This window comes from Thermothelomyces thermophilus, chromosome 1 (genome assembly GCF_000226095.1).
Source record: "Thermothelomyces thermophilus ATCC 42464 chromosome 1, complete sequence".
NCBI lineage: Eukaryota > Fungi > Ascomycota > Sordariomycetes > Sordariales > Chaetomiaceae > Thermothelomyces > Thermothelomyces thermophilus.
The window spans coordinates 7869198-7886482 of NC_016472.1; the positions used below are offsets into that span (position 1 = coordinate 7869198).

At 49.1% G+C, this 17285-nt stretch overlaps 5 protein-coding genes across 5 annotated transcripts; 2 read left to right on the forward strand and 3 right to left on the reverse strand.

The window, feature by feature from the left end:
• Positions 1-590: 590 nt before the first annotated feature.
• On the forward strand, positions 591-2274 carry MYCTH_2298331 (uncharacterized protein). Its single transcript, XM_003660201.1, has one exon. It carries the CDS (start codon positions 944-946, stop codon positions 2099-2101), a length of 1158 nt encoding a protein of 385 aa, XP_003660249.1. The 5' UTR covers positions 591-943; the 3' UTR covers positions 2102-2274.
• Positions 2275-2850: 576 nt separating this feature from the next.
• Positions 2851-3622, reverse strand: MYCTH_2314077 (uncharacterized protein). The gene has a single exon (XM_003660202.1). The coding sequence runs from the start codon at positions 3248-3250 to the stop codon at positions 3014-3016; it is 237 nt and encodes a 78-aa protein (XP_003660250.1). The 5' UTR covers positions 3251-3622; the 3' UTR covers positions 2851-3013.
• Positions 3623-6379: 2757 nt separating this feature from the next.
• Positions 6380-7599, reverse strand: MYCTH_2298333 (uncharacterized protein). Its single transcript, XM_003660203.1, has 3 exons — positions 7524-7599; positions 6826-7408; positions 6380-6685 (listed from the first exon to the last, which is right to left on the reverse strand). Exons 2-3 carry the CDS (start codon positions 7327-7329, stop codon positions 6569-6571), a joined length of 621 nt encoding a protein of 206 aa, XP_003660251.1. The 5' UTR covers positions 7330-7408; positions 7524-7599; the 3' UTR covers positions 6380-6568.
• An 815-nt stretch (positions 7600-8414) lies between these two features.
• Positions 8415-9075, reverse strand: MYCTH_89922 (uncharacterized protein; the record flags this gene model as incomplete). Its single annotated transcript, XM_003660204.1, has 2 exons — positions 8415-8938; positions 9060-9075. The coding sequence occupies 2 exons, from the start codon at positions 9073-9075 to the stop codon at positions 8415-8417; spliced, it is 540 nt and encodes a 179-aa protein (XP_003660252.1).
• Positions 9076-11146: 2071 nt separating this feature from the next.
• On the forward strand, positions 11147-12233 carry MYCTH_60267 (cyclin-like F-box protein). The gene is made up of 2 exons (XM_003660205.1): positions 11147-11209; positions 11296-12233. Exons 1-2 carry the CDS (start codon positions 11171-11173, stop codon positions 12208-12210), a joined length of 954 nt encoding a protein of 317 aa, XP_003660253.1. The 5' UTR covers positions 11147-11170; the 3' UTR covers positions 12211-12233.
• The last annotated feature ends 5052 nt before the right edge of the window (positions 12234-17285 follow it).

Here is a 17285-nt window from a genome sequence, read left to right on the forward strand (position 1 = left end):
CGATTAAATTTGGGTTTTCCCATGCCGATGCAGCAACCTGCGCCAAGCAGTGGACGGCAAAAAAAAAAAAAAAAAAAAAAAAATAAGAAGGATGAGCGGTGCCTTCATGTGAAGAATATTCAGTCGCAATGAGACACGCCCTGCCTTGGAACCAACAAAGTGAAAAACCAACCTCTGCCGGGGACCGTTTCGCGGAAGTCGATTTGACAGACGCAAACTCAACGCGGCATGATATCCAGGACCAGACAGTGCAAACGGACGGAGCCATATGATGGGATTCACTCTGGCGAGTGGCACAAGGCGTCGGCAGTATCAAACAAATGATTGAACTTCGCCACTTCCTTTCGAGCAATTTCGAGCAATCACCATCACCCTGAGTGCCCTAGTACCGCCATTTATCCTTAGATTTACACGTCAGAGAGCGTATTCCCGGGGTATAAGGAGACTTGGGTCGTCGTCGTGAAGTTTACAAGTCATCCAGTGAGCCGATTTAGCCAATTCAACTCTTTCTGAGCATGCTATCCATGAGCAATCCTTGAATACAGCAGAATTAATTGCCGGGCATCTCCCGACCTACTGATCCCTATCTGGGTAGCTCTAACTGAAGATTCGAAGAAGACAAAGCAAGGACTGCGTCAAATGACTGCCAGATAAGCGATGGCTTGCATCTCAAGCCTGTGGCTTAAGCCGAGGCTGTCGAGTTTATTATGTCTCGAGGTACTTTTCAACACGAGCACAAGCCCTTCTGCGACCTTGTCGCTCACAATTGCGTCAATGTTCCCAAGGACACGGTTCCGATGTGACGGTCAACTCCCCCCTTATTATAGTCGAAGGATCAGCTTTGGGTTAGCTATTCTTCGCCTTGTTTCTTCAACTTTTCCTTTTCTTTGAACTCCACCATCGCCGTCCAGTTGTTCATTGAGATTTTGATACTTAACCCAACATGGCGGTACAAGGCCACCTCTTCCATTTCGAGCTCCAAAGCCCACCATTTATGCCCTCTGTCTTCTGCCAGCCAGTCGGCATTGGCGGGCCACAGGGTCCCGGGCTATTAGACTTTCCTGTCTGGCCAATCCTCGTGCCCGCTGCCGACGGCTTCCGGGTATGCTATACCGACGACGAGGACTTCCGCGACGCCTACCTGGCACGGGGCTTCTGCGGCCTCGATGCCGCGTTCAGGGACCAGTTCGACCACGACTGCCACCGGCAAGCTGTTCACGTTGCGCCCACCGTCCGGGAAGAGAAACTGGGCAGGCCGAAGCAAACCAGCCAGGATGGGGGCAGCCAGAAGGGGAAAAGCCGCTCCTCGCGAAACGATCAGGAGGAGAGCATGCTTCAGACCATGTTCGAGCCCTTTTCCGTCTTTGATTACCTCTCCCTGCCCGTCCCGCGCTTCTTCATGAACGCCGTGCGTCTCGTGCGGCCGTACGTGGACAAGCTGACAAGGTGCACCCTCACCTTGTTCGGGGTCATGTGCTACATCAGCTTCCTCGCCATGCCCGTCATCGCCCTGGCTCTGCTCGCCGTGACGGGCATCGTGGGCGCGGTCATCTTGTCGCTGGAGAACCTCGGGCTGATCAAGCCTGGCACTTTGGACCCCCCGAATCCGGGCAAGCGCGTTCCGGCGACGGCAAAGATATCAGCAGCAGCAGCAACGACCAGCCCGATTCCGCGCCCCCGCGTCGCCGCCGCCGCCGCCGCCGATCCCACCATGGCCACTACGACGCGCCGAGCTGCCACGGCCAACCACAAAGACATTTACAAAGACAACTACGACGACGACGTCGTCGGAAAAGAAGAGCCGTTCGAGCTGGTACCGAGAATGTCGTCCGCTAAGGCGGCCAGCAGCGAAGCCGACGAGAGCGGCATCGCAACTGTCGAGACGTTGCGTCGGCGGCTGCAGCAGAGGAAGCTTCAGCAGCAGCAGCAGCAACAGCAGCAACAGCGCAACGTCCGGATCTTCGCGCCGGGCTACTCTCCTCACGGCTGGGACCGGGTGGACTCGGATGACGAGGACGAGGACGAGGACGAGGACGACGAGGACGGCACTAGTGGCCGTGCCACCCCGCCGTCGTGGAGCTCGTTCGCTGCTGAGGCCTGATAAGGCTACGCCGGGTAACTAATAAGGTTTTCATTCAAACTCGGGCTCGGATATGGCGCAGGGTGTACGTGCGTGCGTGCGTGCGTGTGTGTGTGTGTGTGTGTGTGTGTGTTTGTCTCGTTAATGCGCTGCTTAACTCACTTGAGTGAGGCGTTAGCTTCAGCCTTTTTTTTTTGTTTGGGAATGGTGAGGGGGGGAAAAAGGTACGATCGTGTATGCATCGTGGCGGTTGGAGAGAGGGGTAGTTAACAACAGGAGCCCAGGACAGGCGTTCATTGGTGGTTTTCGTCGTTTGTTGATTCAGGGTCGGTGTTGGCCGGAAGCTGCTGAATAATTCAAGCTCAGGGGGGAATCATGCGATATTACTACACGATGGCAGCACCTGTCAATTTCCTGGGCAGTTACACTACCTGGTCACCTCTAGAAATTGATTTCTTGGATTCCTAATATAAGTCGTGAAAAGACGACGCCCAAGAATGCTCTTTGAAAGTCTCTGATCCATCACCCAAAGAAAATGGCAAGTCTTAATTACTCAATTCAACTTCGCCGCTCCCCCGATTTCTGATCAGTCTCCTAGTTGGCCAATTCAGCCTCAGTGTAGCCAGGCAAATGTTTGTTTGCCAGTTTCTGCAGGGAATCAAACAAACGGACAGGGAGAGTCCATTTTGACCATGTCCATCAAGTTGATTGAACGCAAGGCCGGGCTGTGAAATAATACTGATTTCAGAAGACTCGCAGGGTCAAAGGATGAACGCTTGGAAACGCTTTGAATTAACATTAGGTATCTCTGTTCAAACGCGCATTGCCCCGACGCTCGTCTCCTTTGACGTCACACCAGGACCACCTTCCACCCGACATGTTTCTCCCATGTCCTTCGCGCCCTCGCCCGGATGATCCTCTTGCTGGCTGGGCTTAGAGGACAGCGACGACTCCGAGGAAGCCGGCGAGGGCGACGGCCATGCCGAGCAGGCCGGTCGGGCGGCTGGCCGCGTTGTCCCTGTCACCGCCGCTGGAGCCTTCGCTGTCGTTGTCGTTGTCGTTGTCATCGTTATCGTCATCGTCGTCGCTGTCCGAGCCAGAGCTGCCGGCGGCGTTGGTGCACTTAGGCAGGGAAGCCATGGAAGCGGTAACGTCGGAAAGGTCGGGCATCAGGTCGCCGCAGTACTTGGAGGCGGCACTGAAGGCGTCCTTGTTCTCTTCCACGATGGAAGAGTACTTGTCCGCGATGCTCGAGTAGGCCGATTGGACGTCGGGCGGGACCGTGACCTGGCAGATGTCGGTGATGGTTGCGCTGGCCAGCTCCGAGTTCCACGAGGCGATGGCAGGGTCAGTGGCAGTCGGAATCGCCGTCGCCAAAGTCTGGAGTTCCGACAAAGCGGAGACACTGGGGGTCGTAGCTAGCTTGGGGGGCGCGCAGCTGCAGGAAGTTGGCGCTGGCCACGCCGGCGAGGCTCAGGAGGACGCTCTGGGAGATCATCTTGTTTGTTGTACGGGCTCCGGTTCTTGGGGATTCCGGCTTGGTCAGGTGTGGAGAATGTCCTGAAGGAGGGTGGGAGACAACTTGATGGCTGAAGGAATGGCGTTGTGTCAGAGAGAGTTGGGAACGGGAAAAGGGGCCGGAGGGAGGGGGAGTTTTAAATGCTCTCTCCCCCTTTCCGTCTCTGCCGTTGACATCGCTTTCCTTGACGAGTTTAGCAAGAACGGGCATCCTGCCCTCTATCCCGCTTTGGTTACCATGTTTGGGAGCGCAGTTGAGGTCAGCCCTGTGAGGTGCAGACTCGCTACTGGATACTAGGGATGACCAAGACGCTACACCAGACGCTAGCTTCATCTAAGTTGGGTCCGTTGATGTCCTTGTGGTTTCGGCACGAATTCTCGCACTTGATAGGCTGAAGAACCCAAGCCCAAGCCTGGGCCCCAGATCTCTTTTTTCTTCAGCTCGATCTTGGCGCTTCAGCCTAGTGGCTCCTGGGAAATAACGAGTCGACAGACATCTCGCAGTCGTGTCTCCTTCAGGTTCCGCCAGGTGGGCCGTGACGCTGCCGCATAATTATCCAGCAGATCAGAGGCTGTGGCCGAGACGTCGCGTGCAAACGTGGAATCGTTCGATAAGGTTAACAGAGAGGAGTACCGTTGCACATCGGATGACTCAGTCGTTTCTGTGGAGTTTTGTTACACTACCTTTACTTCGAAACCCTTGGGATTTTCACCGTCCTGACAGAATCTCAGTCCCTCGACCGTGCGTTGTCGAAGTCTCGCTCTCCTGGACAACTCTGGGGAACTTGACTGCCAAGCCATCCCGGGCCCGTGGCTGAGCTCTGAGATGCACACAAGCCACACAAACTCCTTCGTCAGGGGAACCCAGACCGCGCGCTTTCTGGGCGTCGATCAGCTTTGTGACGGACCGCGTTTGGGCTGTCAGACCGGCCTGTTTTAGTCCCGATTCCAGTGATTATCCCACCAATGGACATCAACCGGTCGACGATTGACACTCCCCTCCATACTCGGCGTGCTGTGTGGGAATAGGCACCCAAAGCTTTGTTCTGGGCAAGAGATGGTTTTGGTTCGAAGAAACTTGAGTCGGTTCCTGCGTAACGTTACACTACAAGAATGCCATCAGAATTGAGCCCTCGCAGTATGCATGTTTCAGATTATTCGCGGAGCAAGATCCCTTTTGTTAAGATATCGAGACGCGACCACGGAGGACCGACTAATTACAGTCGTATGGATTCTTTTTTCGCTCCCAGGATGCGAGACACACCTGGGGAAGTCGAGTTTGAAGTTTATTGGTCCTCTATTTAGGCAGTTTTGCCTCGGGGTTTGTTTCTAAAAGGCAGGTTGCGCACGGTATGGAGTTACAGGACTTCGGCTGCGACCCACTAATTAACGGCATTAACCCACCAGCTTTGGGAAGGAGGTAGGTACCCTCTGCAAGGAAAACAGCACTTTCCATCCTTCCAGTCGCAACGCGGCAGCTCGAAGCGATAAAGTAAGTTAAAAACCAGTAGAATGAATGCGCTCACTGGACATAGGCGGGACATGCATTGCCTTCGGTTTGTGAATGCATGGGCGTACATTACACCTACGGGCTGGGCTTACTGGGCATCATGTATGTATGTACATATGTACATACATTGTATGTGCAACAACATACAGCAACAGTTAACGGTTCGTCGGTTACCAAACCGGCGCAGGGCAGTCTCTCTTGAGTGAAGGGCAACCTGCTCCCTCGTTTCACTTTTCCTCCCATTTTTCTTTCGTTTTCGCCTCCTTCAAAGACCCGATTTGCGAAAGTCGATGACACTGCTAACTTTTTGCGGCGTGTCTAGGTCCCATTGTTCACCTCCGTCCATGCCAAAGCATGTTACGTCCCTACCGCTGCGCCGGACTCAACCTGTAATGGTGGGTTGCGGCCTCTTTCACCAAGCTCCTCCCGGCAGATCTTATCGGGAATGTACCTCAAACGAAAGGACCTGATATAGTTGGAAGTTTCGCCTCAAAACTGGCGGAGTGGGAGGGAGAGAGAGAAGGAAAGAGAGGAACTACACGCAGCCTCGCGTCTACGCATGGCCCAATCTAGTGAATATCTCGGGACCTGTGGAATCGAAACTAACCCGCGCAGTGGGACAACCCAACTCCATCACTCAGCATTAGAAATAGGGGAGTTAAACTCAACGAGTACCGCAGTGGATGCGAAAGACAATACCCGGGGGGAAGGGGAAGGAGGGCGGGGGGGTACGAACCGCCAGTCAAGCACCCAGACGGGCACCAGCTATCGACTTACCCGTCTATCAGTTGAGCACCAAGGTCACTTCTGCGGCTCCGCCGAGCTTTCAAAAATACCGATCACGAGACGCATCCACACCAGTGTAGCCGGGTGCTGTTCAGGGTTCTGCTCCCCGAAAAAGTGGGATCCACAGCCTGGCGGATATGCCTAGTACCGTGAGCCGCCGCCACCCCTTAAAAAGCGTAAGGAGGGGGTATTTCGAATAAGGAATAGGTGGCGTGATGGTAGCGATCCCGGTGCAGCAAAGCTAATTAGGACTGAGGGAGAGAGGGGAGTTGGGCCGGGGGAGGGAGGGAGGGTTGGGATGGACATGTGAGATGGTGCTGAATGTGTGGCGACGAAATGTCTGCATCGGGCAGGTCCTGGTCGTTTGCGCACTTTAGTAGGTCAGGTACCTTAGCCATGGAGGTTCGCTTCCTTTCTTAGGATTAATTATGTGCATCCTTCCGAATCCTCCGCTCTTCGTGATGTTCACGTAATTACTTGCGGCTTACCGGTCACAAAGAGGCGAGACCCATATCCTTTCCCGGTTAAGGCTCTAAGCCCATAATTATTACTGATGCGAGTTTGACTTGTAGCCGACTTTCACTTGGTGGGTGAAGGTCACCGCTGCTACGAAGGGCATGATTCAATACACTGACATCCGCCGGAGATAAGCTACAGCGTGGACAGCAGATCAATTAGAAGTCATCAGGAAGTAAGTTCAGCACTTTCACTCCATGCGCGTCGCTCCGGTGGTTCTGCAAGTCGAACCAACAGTCGAAAACCGCGGCGCAGTAGTCGCAACGGAGGTCAGACTATACATCCGGCATCGAAAGTTAGTTCAATATCTTGACAGTAGGACCCCCCGTAAAAAGGGGTAAAAGAAGCCTAAGGGAGGGAGGTAAAGGGGGGGGGGGGGGGGGCGAGTTAGTAATGAGAGAAAAGGGAAACTCGCCTCTCGCATAAACGGCCGCGAAAACGGAAACTCGCGTTCGTCGGTGAGGACGATATACAACAGGCTCGCGTCATCTTCTCCCTCGCCGCCATGCATGCCGGCCACCTGCAGCAACGCCTGCTCTCCCTCCTCGGCACAAGCCAGAATCTCGCGCCGCAGCTCCGCAAAGCCCGGTGGGGCTTGGTCGGGCAGCTCGGCCGCGAGGTCGATCCTGCGCTGGCTAAAGATCATGACATAGGCGTAGGCCACGTAGCCGTAGCTCGACCGGGCTTGGCCCTGTGTCTGCGGGATGAAGATGCGTGCCGTCGAGTTGGCGTCGCCCGCGGCGGCCAGCTTGGCGCGTAGAAAGGTCGCCTGGGCGTCCAGCGGCGGAACGCTCGAGCCGGGGATACGAAGCAAGCTGGGGGGGATGCCGTACGTCTCCTCCACGCCATTGGACACGAGGAAGCGGTCGAGGACGGCGATGGGGACTTTGAAGCCGCGCAAGATGGTGGTAAGACCCATTTTCGACGCTGGGGGGGGACTATCCCTTTGCCATTTGGCCAAAGTTGACGCCTGTGATCCGTGAAAAGATTGTATCACACTACTATCTGGTATCAATTGTCAATTTGTGTGCTTCTAGGCTCGGTGTACCAAGTTTTGAGGCGGAACGGGGAACAGGAAATCGAGGGCTTTATGGGTATATATATGGTACCTACCTATGGTTCGTGGTGTGCGCGTAGGATTGATAAATATAGGTCTGACTCACGTTCGAAATGGAGAGGGAAGTCGCCCGTTGGATTGATGATGATGTAGTCGCTCGATGCAGTGTGGTGTATGTAATCCGTACATACATACATACATCTGGCATTACCCCGCTTCCTCTGTGCACTTTCCTTAAACGGTACACCTCTTGGGGGGGGGGGGGGGGGGGGCGGCAGTATAAACCGGCTACGCACTTTTACAGCCAATCAACCGAAGGCGATATTTAGTTACGCTGTTACACTGCATCTCGGCGCAGCTTTTGCTAGCCCAACAGTCAAATTTACCAAACTTACACAGTAGGCCAACCTTGCTGTTTCAGACTTCCGATTATCGTTATTCCTTGAATGCTAGTACCCAAGTCAGCTCTAGAATTAGGGCCTAGGCTCGTGGCTCGACGACTGTGCTATCTTTTGCGAACTGCTGATTCGAGACCACCTCTTGGGCTCCTCTGCCTTATTTAGGTACCCGACAATAACTGATCGGAATTTCGTTGCTTTATCGGCGAGCCAACGAGCCACCCCAGACCCTACCATCGTCGAGCATTTTTGGAGTTGGGAAGCATTACTTCATGATGTTTGAGCCTTGGGACCGCAGTTGTCATCTCGGTTCTAAGCCGTCGAGGCCCACCCTCGGTCTATAATAGACAAAACCTGCCCGGGCACTACGAGACTTATGGTCCAGCCTCATTCCACACCACCTCACCCGTAGGCGGACATTGGATAAGTAATAAGCCTCAATCATCAAGATCCCAACCTCTGGTCCTTTTCCCCCACTCGAACCCACCAGCAGGCCTACAAGCTGCCTAGCTACCTAGGTAGGTAGGTATCCGACTATAATAAGTGTAATCATTTGACCTGTTTATAAGACTTATGCTTGCTCAAATGCGCCTTGAGGTCATCTTTTCCGCTATAGGTCTTTCCACAGCTGCATTTGTACTTTCCCGTAGGTACCTTCTGCGCGGGTGCCGTGCTGGAAGATTGAGATGTCTCGGGCGGCGGCGCGTCGTGTGTCCACTTCGGATATCGGACCTTGAAAGGAGGTCCCTTCACGATCTTCTCCCACTTGGCGAGTGCTTTATAGGCAGCAGCGAGCTGCGTATCGCTTGGTGCGTAGGGGCCATACGCGGACTGGCTCGAGTCGTGGGCAGGGACAGGTTCGGCTTGCGGGGCATAGTAGCTCCCGGTAGTTTTCGGCCCGGGCTGTGCATGACGGCCAAAGTCTTGAGGGTTTGCGTACTGGTACTGCTGAGCCTGTGCGCACTGGTACTGTTGCTGTTGGGGTGCCGCGCCCAAGCTTAGATTGCTCATCTGGCTTGCGACATCCTGATGTGTAGGTGGCTTCGAGCTTCGATGGCCTTGGCATGAGTCGGCTGAAGGTATATTAGCTTTTAGTATCCCGGTTCGATATCTAATACTGTCTGACTAGATAGACGGATTTATCTCTAGATAAAGAAAGAAGGGAAAGAAGGGCACATAGGTGAGGTAGCTTACACTTTCTACCAGACATCTTGTCAAGAGGCCAGTGGTTTGAAAGATAAAAGATGTGAAATAGGTTAGCAGCAACTTCAGGGTTACAGGGATAGATTGGACGAAGGCAGTCAAGAAACAGGAGAGAAGAAGGAAACAAAGACGCAGAGCTAGTGATATCTCTGTTTGCGACAGCCGAAGTTGCCGTCTTCTTATACTGTGACCGGGCAGATTGCATCCCACAAAGATCGGGAGAGATGTTCCGGGCCTAGAACAGAATGACTCCGGTTCTGCAACAGCTACGGCCAAACACACACGGCCGCCCAAATTCCATCTGGACCCAAACCGTGGCCGCCGACGCAAAAGACGAACTTGTGTTGGTAGCAAGCTGGAGCTAGGTATCTATCCACGGTGTCTGTGACCTGGCCAACGCTGAAACGCCGCTCCCATGAGCGGTCATAGACCCTACGGCCCTGTAAGTGTTTGCTAGCCCCAGCACTGCGACGCGACGCTATGCGGCACTCCGTGAGGTCCCACAGTTTGACGTCTCCTGTTGCTATCTTGAGCTCCAGCCTGGGCCCAACCAACTGGACGCCGTCTTGGGCCCTTGGGGGCCGCAACTGAAATTGAAAGATGGGACGGGCCACAGCTCGAAATATTTTCAGCCGAGTTGTTGGCGATGCTGAGCGTTTCGACCCTGCTGAACCACAACATTCACCCGTTTCAGGCTCATTCGGCGTGCAAGCGGCAAGGGACAGGCTGAGCCTCGGCAACCAACCGCTGTTGGCCCTGCCATACCTATGTACTTATCCAAACTTTGTACCGTGATGCTTCGCTGGCCGTCGAAGGGGCACGGCCGAAACGACCATATACGGTATGTAAAGTACGTAGAGCAACGGGAAGAGCCGAGTATAAGAACCGAGCGCAGGACGACTTCCGGCTTGTTTCTTGAGCCTTAATTATTTTTCCGTGTTCCATCTGTTTGTTCCTCTTTCACACCTGATATAGTTGCTTCATATTTGTTTTATTCATTTCTGCTGACTACAACCGCTGTGGACTGCCTTTGATGGCAACTTACCTATCTATTATTATTCCGTTTTTTTTTCCCTTCGTATTTTTGCCTTCTGTCGTGAAATGCCAGTGCGGAACCAGCACTTTGCTCTTCACTTCCGGATCACAGTGGGAGCGTGGAATAATACCCACCGACTTCTCCCGAAAAAAAAAAAAAAACGAATCTGAATGGAGCACCAATCATGGGATCGAACGCAGCCGCCAAACACCTGCCTGGGAATCAACAACGATCTCCCTTGGACAGGGGTTGGTGTCAGCGCTACCTCACGGGATTAAGCATGGCGACCGCGACTAAGGAAAACGGTGTCCCGGAAATAAAACCAATAATTATTCTCCCGCCCTGTGGCGCCATGTCATTCAAAGAAGTGAAGTGTTGCGATTCAGCACTCCATTCCCGGAACTCGCTCCCATGTATGTACGGATCAACGCCCGAGATAAGTCCGGCCTCGCTTGATTAAGGTATGTATGTACATACATACATATGTATGTACCTACACGTGTACGCTACGGACTAGGTCCGGAGCTAACAACAAGGCGGCTTAGATCCGCCCTCTTAGCGAGAGCCCGCATATCCGGGAATCGTCGCCGGGGACGGGAACGATGGAGCTAAGTGGGGCCTCTCAACTACACGTTGTACCGGAGTGTGCATACCTCAGCTTACTGAGCTTACCTTATCAGGGTGCAACCTATCGCCGTAGTGTACCTTCGACTCATATCACATTACGAAATGGAGCATGATCGGCCTACCAGGCTGACCTTTACTATTGAAAGCTCTTTCTATTTGTTTGCAGTCTGTTTGATAATGGGCTGACGTTTGAAAACTTTTGCTTCCCAACTGCCGCAAACCGGGGTCGGCGCGGATTCCTTTATTAGCTGTGGCCCACAAAAGGCCGCTCAGGCCTTCATACCCAACTATCTCCTGATGTGGCGTGTCGATAGAGCTCTCCTGATGTCAACTGTCCGAGCGATATAAATTTCCCGGCGGGACTGACCACCTGTGCCTTTGTTCACCTCCGTTGTGTTCAGCTGGGTTCACATACCTTCTTCACTCGTCTCTCATCACCATGAAGTCACACTCAATACTCGACGTCGTCCCGAACGAGGTCTGTTTGTCGTCCTAACCCGTCCTCTCTTTCCTCTTGATAATATAAGAGGGTTATGAAGCTCACTGACACACCCCAACTCACAGATCCTCGACGGCATCCTCTGCCACCTGCCCACCACCGCCCTCCTCCCTCTGGCGGGGGTCAGCCGCCGGCTCCGCGCGGTGACGCTGCACATCCTCAAGCAGCGCCTGGCCCGCGCCGTCTCCGAGCCGGACCACCGCGTCATGCTCGAGTGTTACCACCCGGCCGAGAAGCTCTACACGCCCTACCTGTACTGCGACTACCTCCGCGCTGACCCCTTCACCAAGAGCGACGGCAACGGCAGCGATGCCGGGTGCCTGGGGGGAGCGTATGCGCACTTTCGTCCGGTGGAGAGCGACGAGACTAGGTCGTGGGCGAGGCGGAGATCCGCGCTGTGGGGCAGGCACTGGGACGTTGACGACGACGACGGTGGTGGAGGTGGTGGTGGTGATGGTGATGATGGTGTTAGTAATGGCCGGAAGGAATCAAGGCCCTCGGTCGACCTGTACCTCGACGATGACGAGTCGTTTTCCCAGCTGTGCACCATCACGAACATTGTTCGGCTGGGGCCCAAGCCGGGCCTTTTTCGCAGCCACGTCAATATCAACGATGGCGTGGTGCGCGTGTGGCGTGACTGGTTAGGAGCAAGGGCCCGGGCTGCGGCCGCCGGGAGAGGCGGTGAGGGAGGAGCAGCAGGAGGAGGAGAAATGATTGGTGGCAGTGGAGAGGACCGGGAGGTCGTGCTCTGGGCCGACCCGTACCGCAACGTCGGCGTGCGGTTCCGTGTGACGGAGAAGGACGTTCGCGGGCAGCACCACCCCGTGCTTGTCGCCAACGACGAGCAGCTGCCCGTGGCGTACCGTCTCGAGTTCGAAGAGCTGCTGGTGAGGAGCACAACGTTGCTGGTCATGGTGGAAAAGTCGGAGGTGCAAGAGAGCTCTGACGAGAGTAAAGCTATTGTGTTTGTGTTGTTCTGAGAGCCCCGCTTTAACTCTCCCCCTCCGCGAGAAGTGAAGGGAGGAGATGAAACGCTGCCGAATGCGAGAGCCGCAATCGAAAGGCTTTTTTTTTTTTTTTTTTTGGCGGTTTCCTCGCGCCGAGGGGTTAACAGGCGCGGTGTCGTCATCCTTTCCTTCAAGGCATAGGAACAACGTTTCGGCGCCATTTTGCCTTTGTCCGCGCCCATCAACCACCCACTCACTCACTGATCACCTTTCCATGTGGCATGGCACGGCTCGAAGCAAGAAGAATAGGGTTAGAGCGAGGATCCATGGTTGGTGGTTGTGTCTCAAGCCAACCTGCATATACCTACCTACTCGTAACACCCAAGTAGCTAAAAGCCTGCACTCACTTTGTCTGGGGGTTGATAGGCCTTTCTTTCGAGTTCCGTAGTTATAGCTTACCCCTGAAAACTCCCCACGGATGCTTTTGCCATAATTCTTAACCAGCCTGCCGTCAGCCATCGGCGTAGTTAGACATGCTTGGCCTTCACGTAGGTATTGTATAGATGTATGTATGTATGTATATACAGTCACATCCAAAAAGTGATTAGCCACATCAGGATTAGTAGGTCTTTTACACACCACCCTACCATCTTATAAGATATACAGCAATAGCAACATTAGGCATTTAAACACAGAAATAGGTCTCCTAAATCCTTAGAAAGTATAGAAAGAGCTTAGATATATAGAAAATTCAGTAGTATATAGCTCCTTCCTTATTACGAATATATTCCTTATACCTATTTATAAATGATAGGACTACCCTCTCCTAATCCTAGCGTGTTAGTCTATTCTACTATTTATATAAGACCTCTTCTATATACCTAAGGTTATAAATTCTATAGTGCCGCTAGCTAATCTAAATCTTTATAATACGTTAGAGGTTCTTAATAGAGTTTAAATCCAGGCTCTAAGCTAGCTATTCTAAAGTAACTATTTATAATATAGCCTTATAGTTCTAAGTAGCCTTTAAAGTATAATAAATAGCCCTATCTTCCTACTAAACTACCTAACCTTAAGCTTTAAAGACCTCTTTATAAAATAGGTAGGTATATTTATTAAAGATATACTAGATATATTAGCTAGAGTTTATTTAAGTCCCCTTAGATAAGATAACTAACTTAGACTTATAATTTAAGGAAATAGCCCTTTAAATGCTAAGTAAGGACCTCCTAAATTTAAAGCTTAGCTTTAGATTCTTACTCTTATATACTATACTAGTCTTTCTTCATATCTAGAGGGGTATTATTAAGCTAGTACCAACCCTCTAAGGCACTACTTAGCACCTCTAGAACCAAACCTCTGTCTGGTCAGATAGGGAGGAGCGTCAGCTTAAAATGTCCAGGGCATCCAAGTATTCACGGTCACAGCAGGCAAGTCCGACCATCTAGGCGGCAACGGCAATAGAGGCGAAGGTAGCGATAATAATGTCCCTCTAGGCAGATATAGAAAAGTCTACTTATATAGAAAAAGATACCTTAACTTATAAAAGAAAGAAGAACTATATCCTATTACTTTAATCTATTAGAGCAAACGAGTGTTAAAAGCTATCCATTGTCTTTGTCTCTTTTATCTAGTGCCTCTAGATAGGTAACCCTTATTTATATCTATTGTATATAGTAAAGTTCTATAGAACTAGAAAAATAAAACTATATCTTATATCCCTCTAGTTATATTAAGAACTTCTAGCCTTAGTCTATACTTTCTCTTTAAATTTGCTTTAAGGCTCTTATTGGTAAATTTGGACTTAAAACTTTACTTATATTTCTTATAATGCCTAGCTTACTTGGCTTTACTATTACCTTTAGGTAAAGGTTGTTTTTTAGATACCTAATGCTTTTACTAGGCTTTTACTTTAGTATCTAGTATATCCTAGCCTATAAACTATAGTAGGTACTTAGGAACTAGCTTAAGATCTTTAGGCCTTAAACGTTTGAATAGTAGGGGCTAAGTCTATTTGGTAGGATTATCGTTAAGATAACGCTAATAAGTCTATCCTTTCTTAGTAGCTTAGGTTATGTATATCTCTTATATCCATACTAGCTTACTTAGCTTCATCTTGGTCTAACTAGGCAGCCGTTATATTACTAAAGGCGCCTGCTTTATTAGTTACTACTATTATAACCTTAAAGGTTTTCCTTGTCCTTCTATAGCTATAAGTTACTCCTCTACCTATTTTACTATATATTAGTAGATGGCTATCTTTGGCTTATAGAGGTACTTAAGTGCCTATTAAAGTAACTAAGGCGGCCTAAGTCCCTTAGGTGCCTTGCTAAGAAATCGCTAGATAGTATTATCTAAGGGGACCTAGCGATCCTTTTTTATAACTAGTTACTTCTTTGTTAGTAGCGGATTATCTTCTCCTTCCTCTATCTAGATAGAGATAACCGATTTTACCTATTCTAGTTATAACTATAGCTATAGAACCGGCAGCCTATAAAGTGGCTTATCTATAGGCTACCTAGGTAGTTAATAGGGATAGACATCCCTCTAAGGGTTCTTCGGCTTTTCTAGCTAGAGGGAGCTATTAAGTAGATAGCCTAGAGCTATTCGGATTATTCTAAGCTAGAGCGTTAATATCTTATTCTTAGCCTCTATTACTTTTAGCCCTACGTATAGACGGCCCTTCTGCTAGGGGAGCTTAAGCCGTGCCTTATCTCCCTATTATATCTCCTAAAAGTAGAAGTAATAGAACTTAACGACCTAGACGCCGTATTCCTACTAGCCTTTTTACTTTGACATCACCTATACTATCGGCTAGTATATATAACCTCTAGGTAGTAGAAAAAGAAAGCTAGGGAAAATGACCTTATCCTATAGAGTCTTAAATAGATCTTTTCGACTTTACTTATTGGAAGGGTAAGAGTCTATATAATAGAGATAGAACTCTGTCTAGTTATATATAGCTATAGCCTAATATGATTATTACAAGTAGTAAAGGATTACCTAGAATCGTTTTCTAGCTGTGTCTTTCCATTTTTATGAGGGTAGTACTAACTACTCGGGCTTTAGGTCGTTAACGGCTTCTAGAAAGATATAGATATATAGCTCATAAGACATTAACGTATATTAAAGCAGGTTTAGGAGGTTATAGCCATTTAGGTACTCCTTTCTTAATATAAGCCCTTCAATATCATATAGGCTTATAATAATATCGTACTATCACTAGCCGAAGTATATCTTCCTCTAGCTATATAGCCTAGTATATAAAGAGAATAAATAGCTAACGATCTACTTATTAGTCTTAAGACCAGGACTTATAAGCCATTCCGGCCTTCTAGCTACCACTTCCCTAGGGTAAGGAATAGGCCTAGCGTACGGTTTATTAAAGAGCTTCTAGGTATTACCACTCCTAGGGTAGTTAGCAATTTCTTCCCCTAGAACCTAAGTTACAAGGAGGTACTAAAGAAAGAGCCTTAGGGTTTCGGGATCTTCTCCTAGAAGGAGTAAAGGTAGTCCTATACTTAGTTAGCTTAGCCCTCTAGTCAGAGGGAAAGGAACCGATCCTTCTCTTCTTCTTCGATCTAACTCTCTAACGTTATCCCTATATATATTTATCGTCGGAAGACTTATATGGAGTCGCTTAAAACCTAGACTACTAATATTTAGAAATAAATCGCTTAGTAGAATACTTGCCTGACGGCGCCTAGCTATCTAACTAGGCAGAGAAGATATTTTGTTTAGCGTTTTTATAAGTTAGCGATTTATAGTTTGTAGTTATTAGTTATAGAAAAGAGAGAGAGGAGGAAGGTTAAGTTAGGGGTATTTATAGACTTTCTAGTTCCTCCTAGATGTCTTCCTTATCTGGCTATTCTAGGCTATATTTACTAGTTTTAATGCTATCTAATAGGTAACTATATTAGCCTCTATATAACTAGGTCATTCTTTGTTATAACCCTAAGGAATGACCTTAACTTTACATTTTATCTAATAGTAATAAAGGAATATAATCTATTATATAATAGGTTATTCTAGCCTAAGTATACCTTCTTTAAATAGAAGTTTAGTAGTTCTAGTACCTTAACTATTAAATTATTTAAAGGATAAGTATCCCCCATTTCTCTTTAAACTTCTTCCTACTTTTCTACCTTTCTAACTAACTCTTGCTTATAATTGTCTTCCTCTACTTAGACGGCTAGTACTACTTCTTCTTATATTACTTCCCCTTCGAACTTGCTATAAGCTCCTATAAGCAAGTTCGACCATTATATTTACCGAAAGAGTTAAGCGCTAGAGATATAAATCCTCTATCTAGGAAGATATAGAAATCGATAAGAATACTAAGCCTATACTTCCCTTAATAACTAACCGGCTAGTAGATTTAACGACTACCTAGGATAATCGGTTCCTAGCGCCTCCTAAGTTCGTATAGGTAGTGAGAGCAACTTACCTAGAAGATCCCCTAATACCTTTGGATTATCTAGAGGTAGCCTTAATATAGTATTAATATAAACTATTCCTTTCGTACCATAGATTCTTCTTTATTAAGTACCCTAGGATATAGGTAGTTCTATATATTTGCTAAGAGCTAAACCCTGATCCTAATACCTTAGAGCGGATATTTAGAATTCTAAGACTTGCTCCTACCTATATAGAATTCTTCTATACCTATAAGGGAGCTCTAGCAAAGTGGTTATACCTAGTTTTTATGGAAATTAATGACAGCAGTCCGTTTAGTCGGTAAATTTACACTATAGTTACCTGCTAGGCCCGAGTTTTTGGTTTGTTTATCTAGATATTCGGGGATATATAAGAACAACTTCCTCTCTCTAGTTAGAGGAAGAGCTAATTAGGGATATAGGAACCTAACACTGTGCTAGGCCTATGAATAGTCCTACCAAAGGTCAATAACTAAGGTTATCCCTCTAAGGAATAAGAAGCCTATTACTATCTATACTATATAGCTATTCTATAGCTACGTTTTAATAGGTCCCGTCCTAGATAGACGGTACGGAAACTGCTACTAGAGTGATAAGAAGTGCTTATAGAAAGATATAATTAACGATAGCTCCTAAGATCCTAACCCTTAGCTTATAGGTTAGGCTAAATTT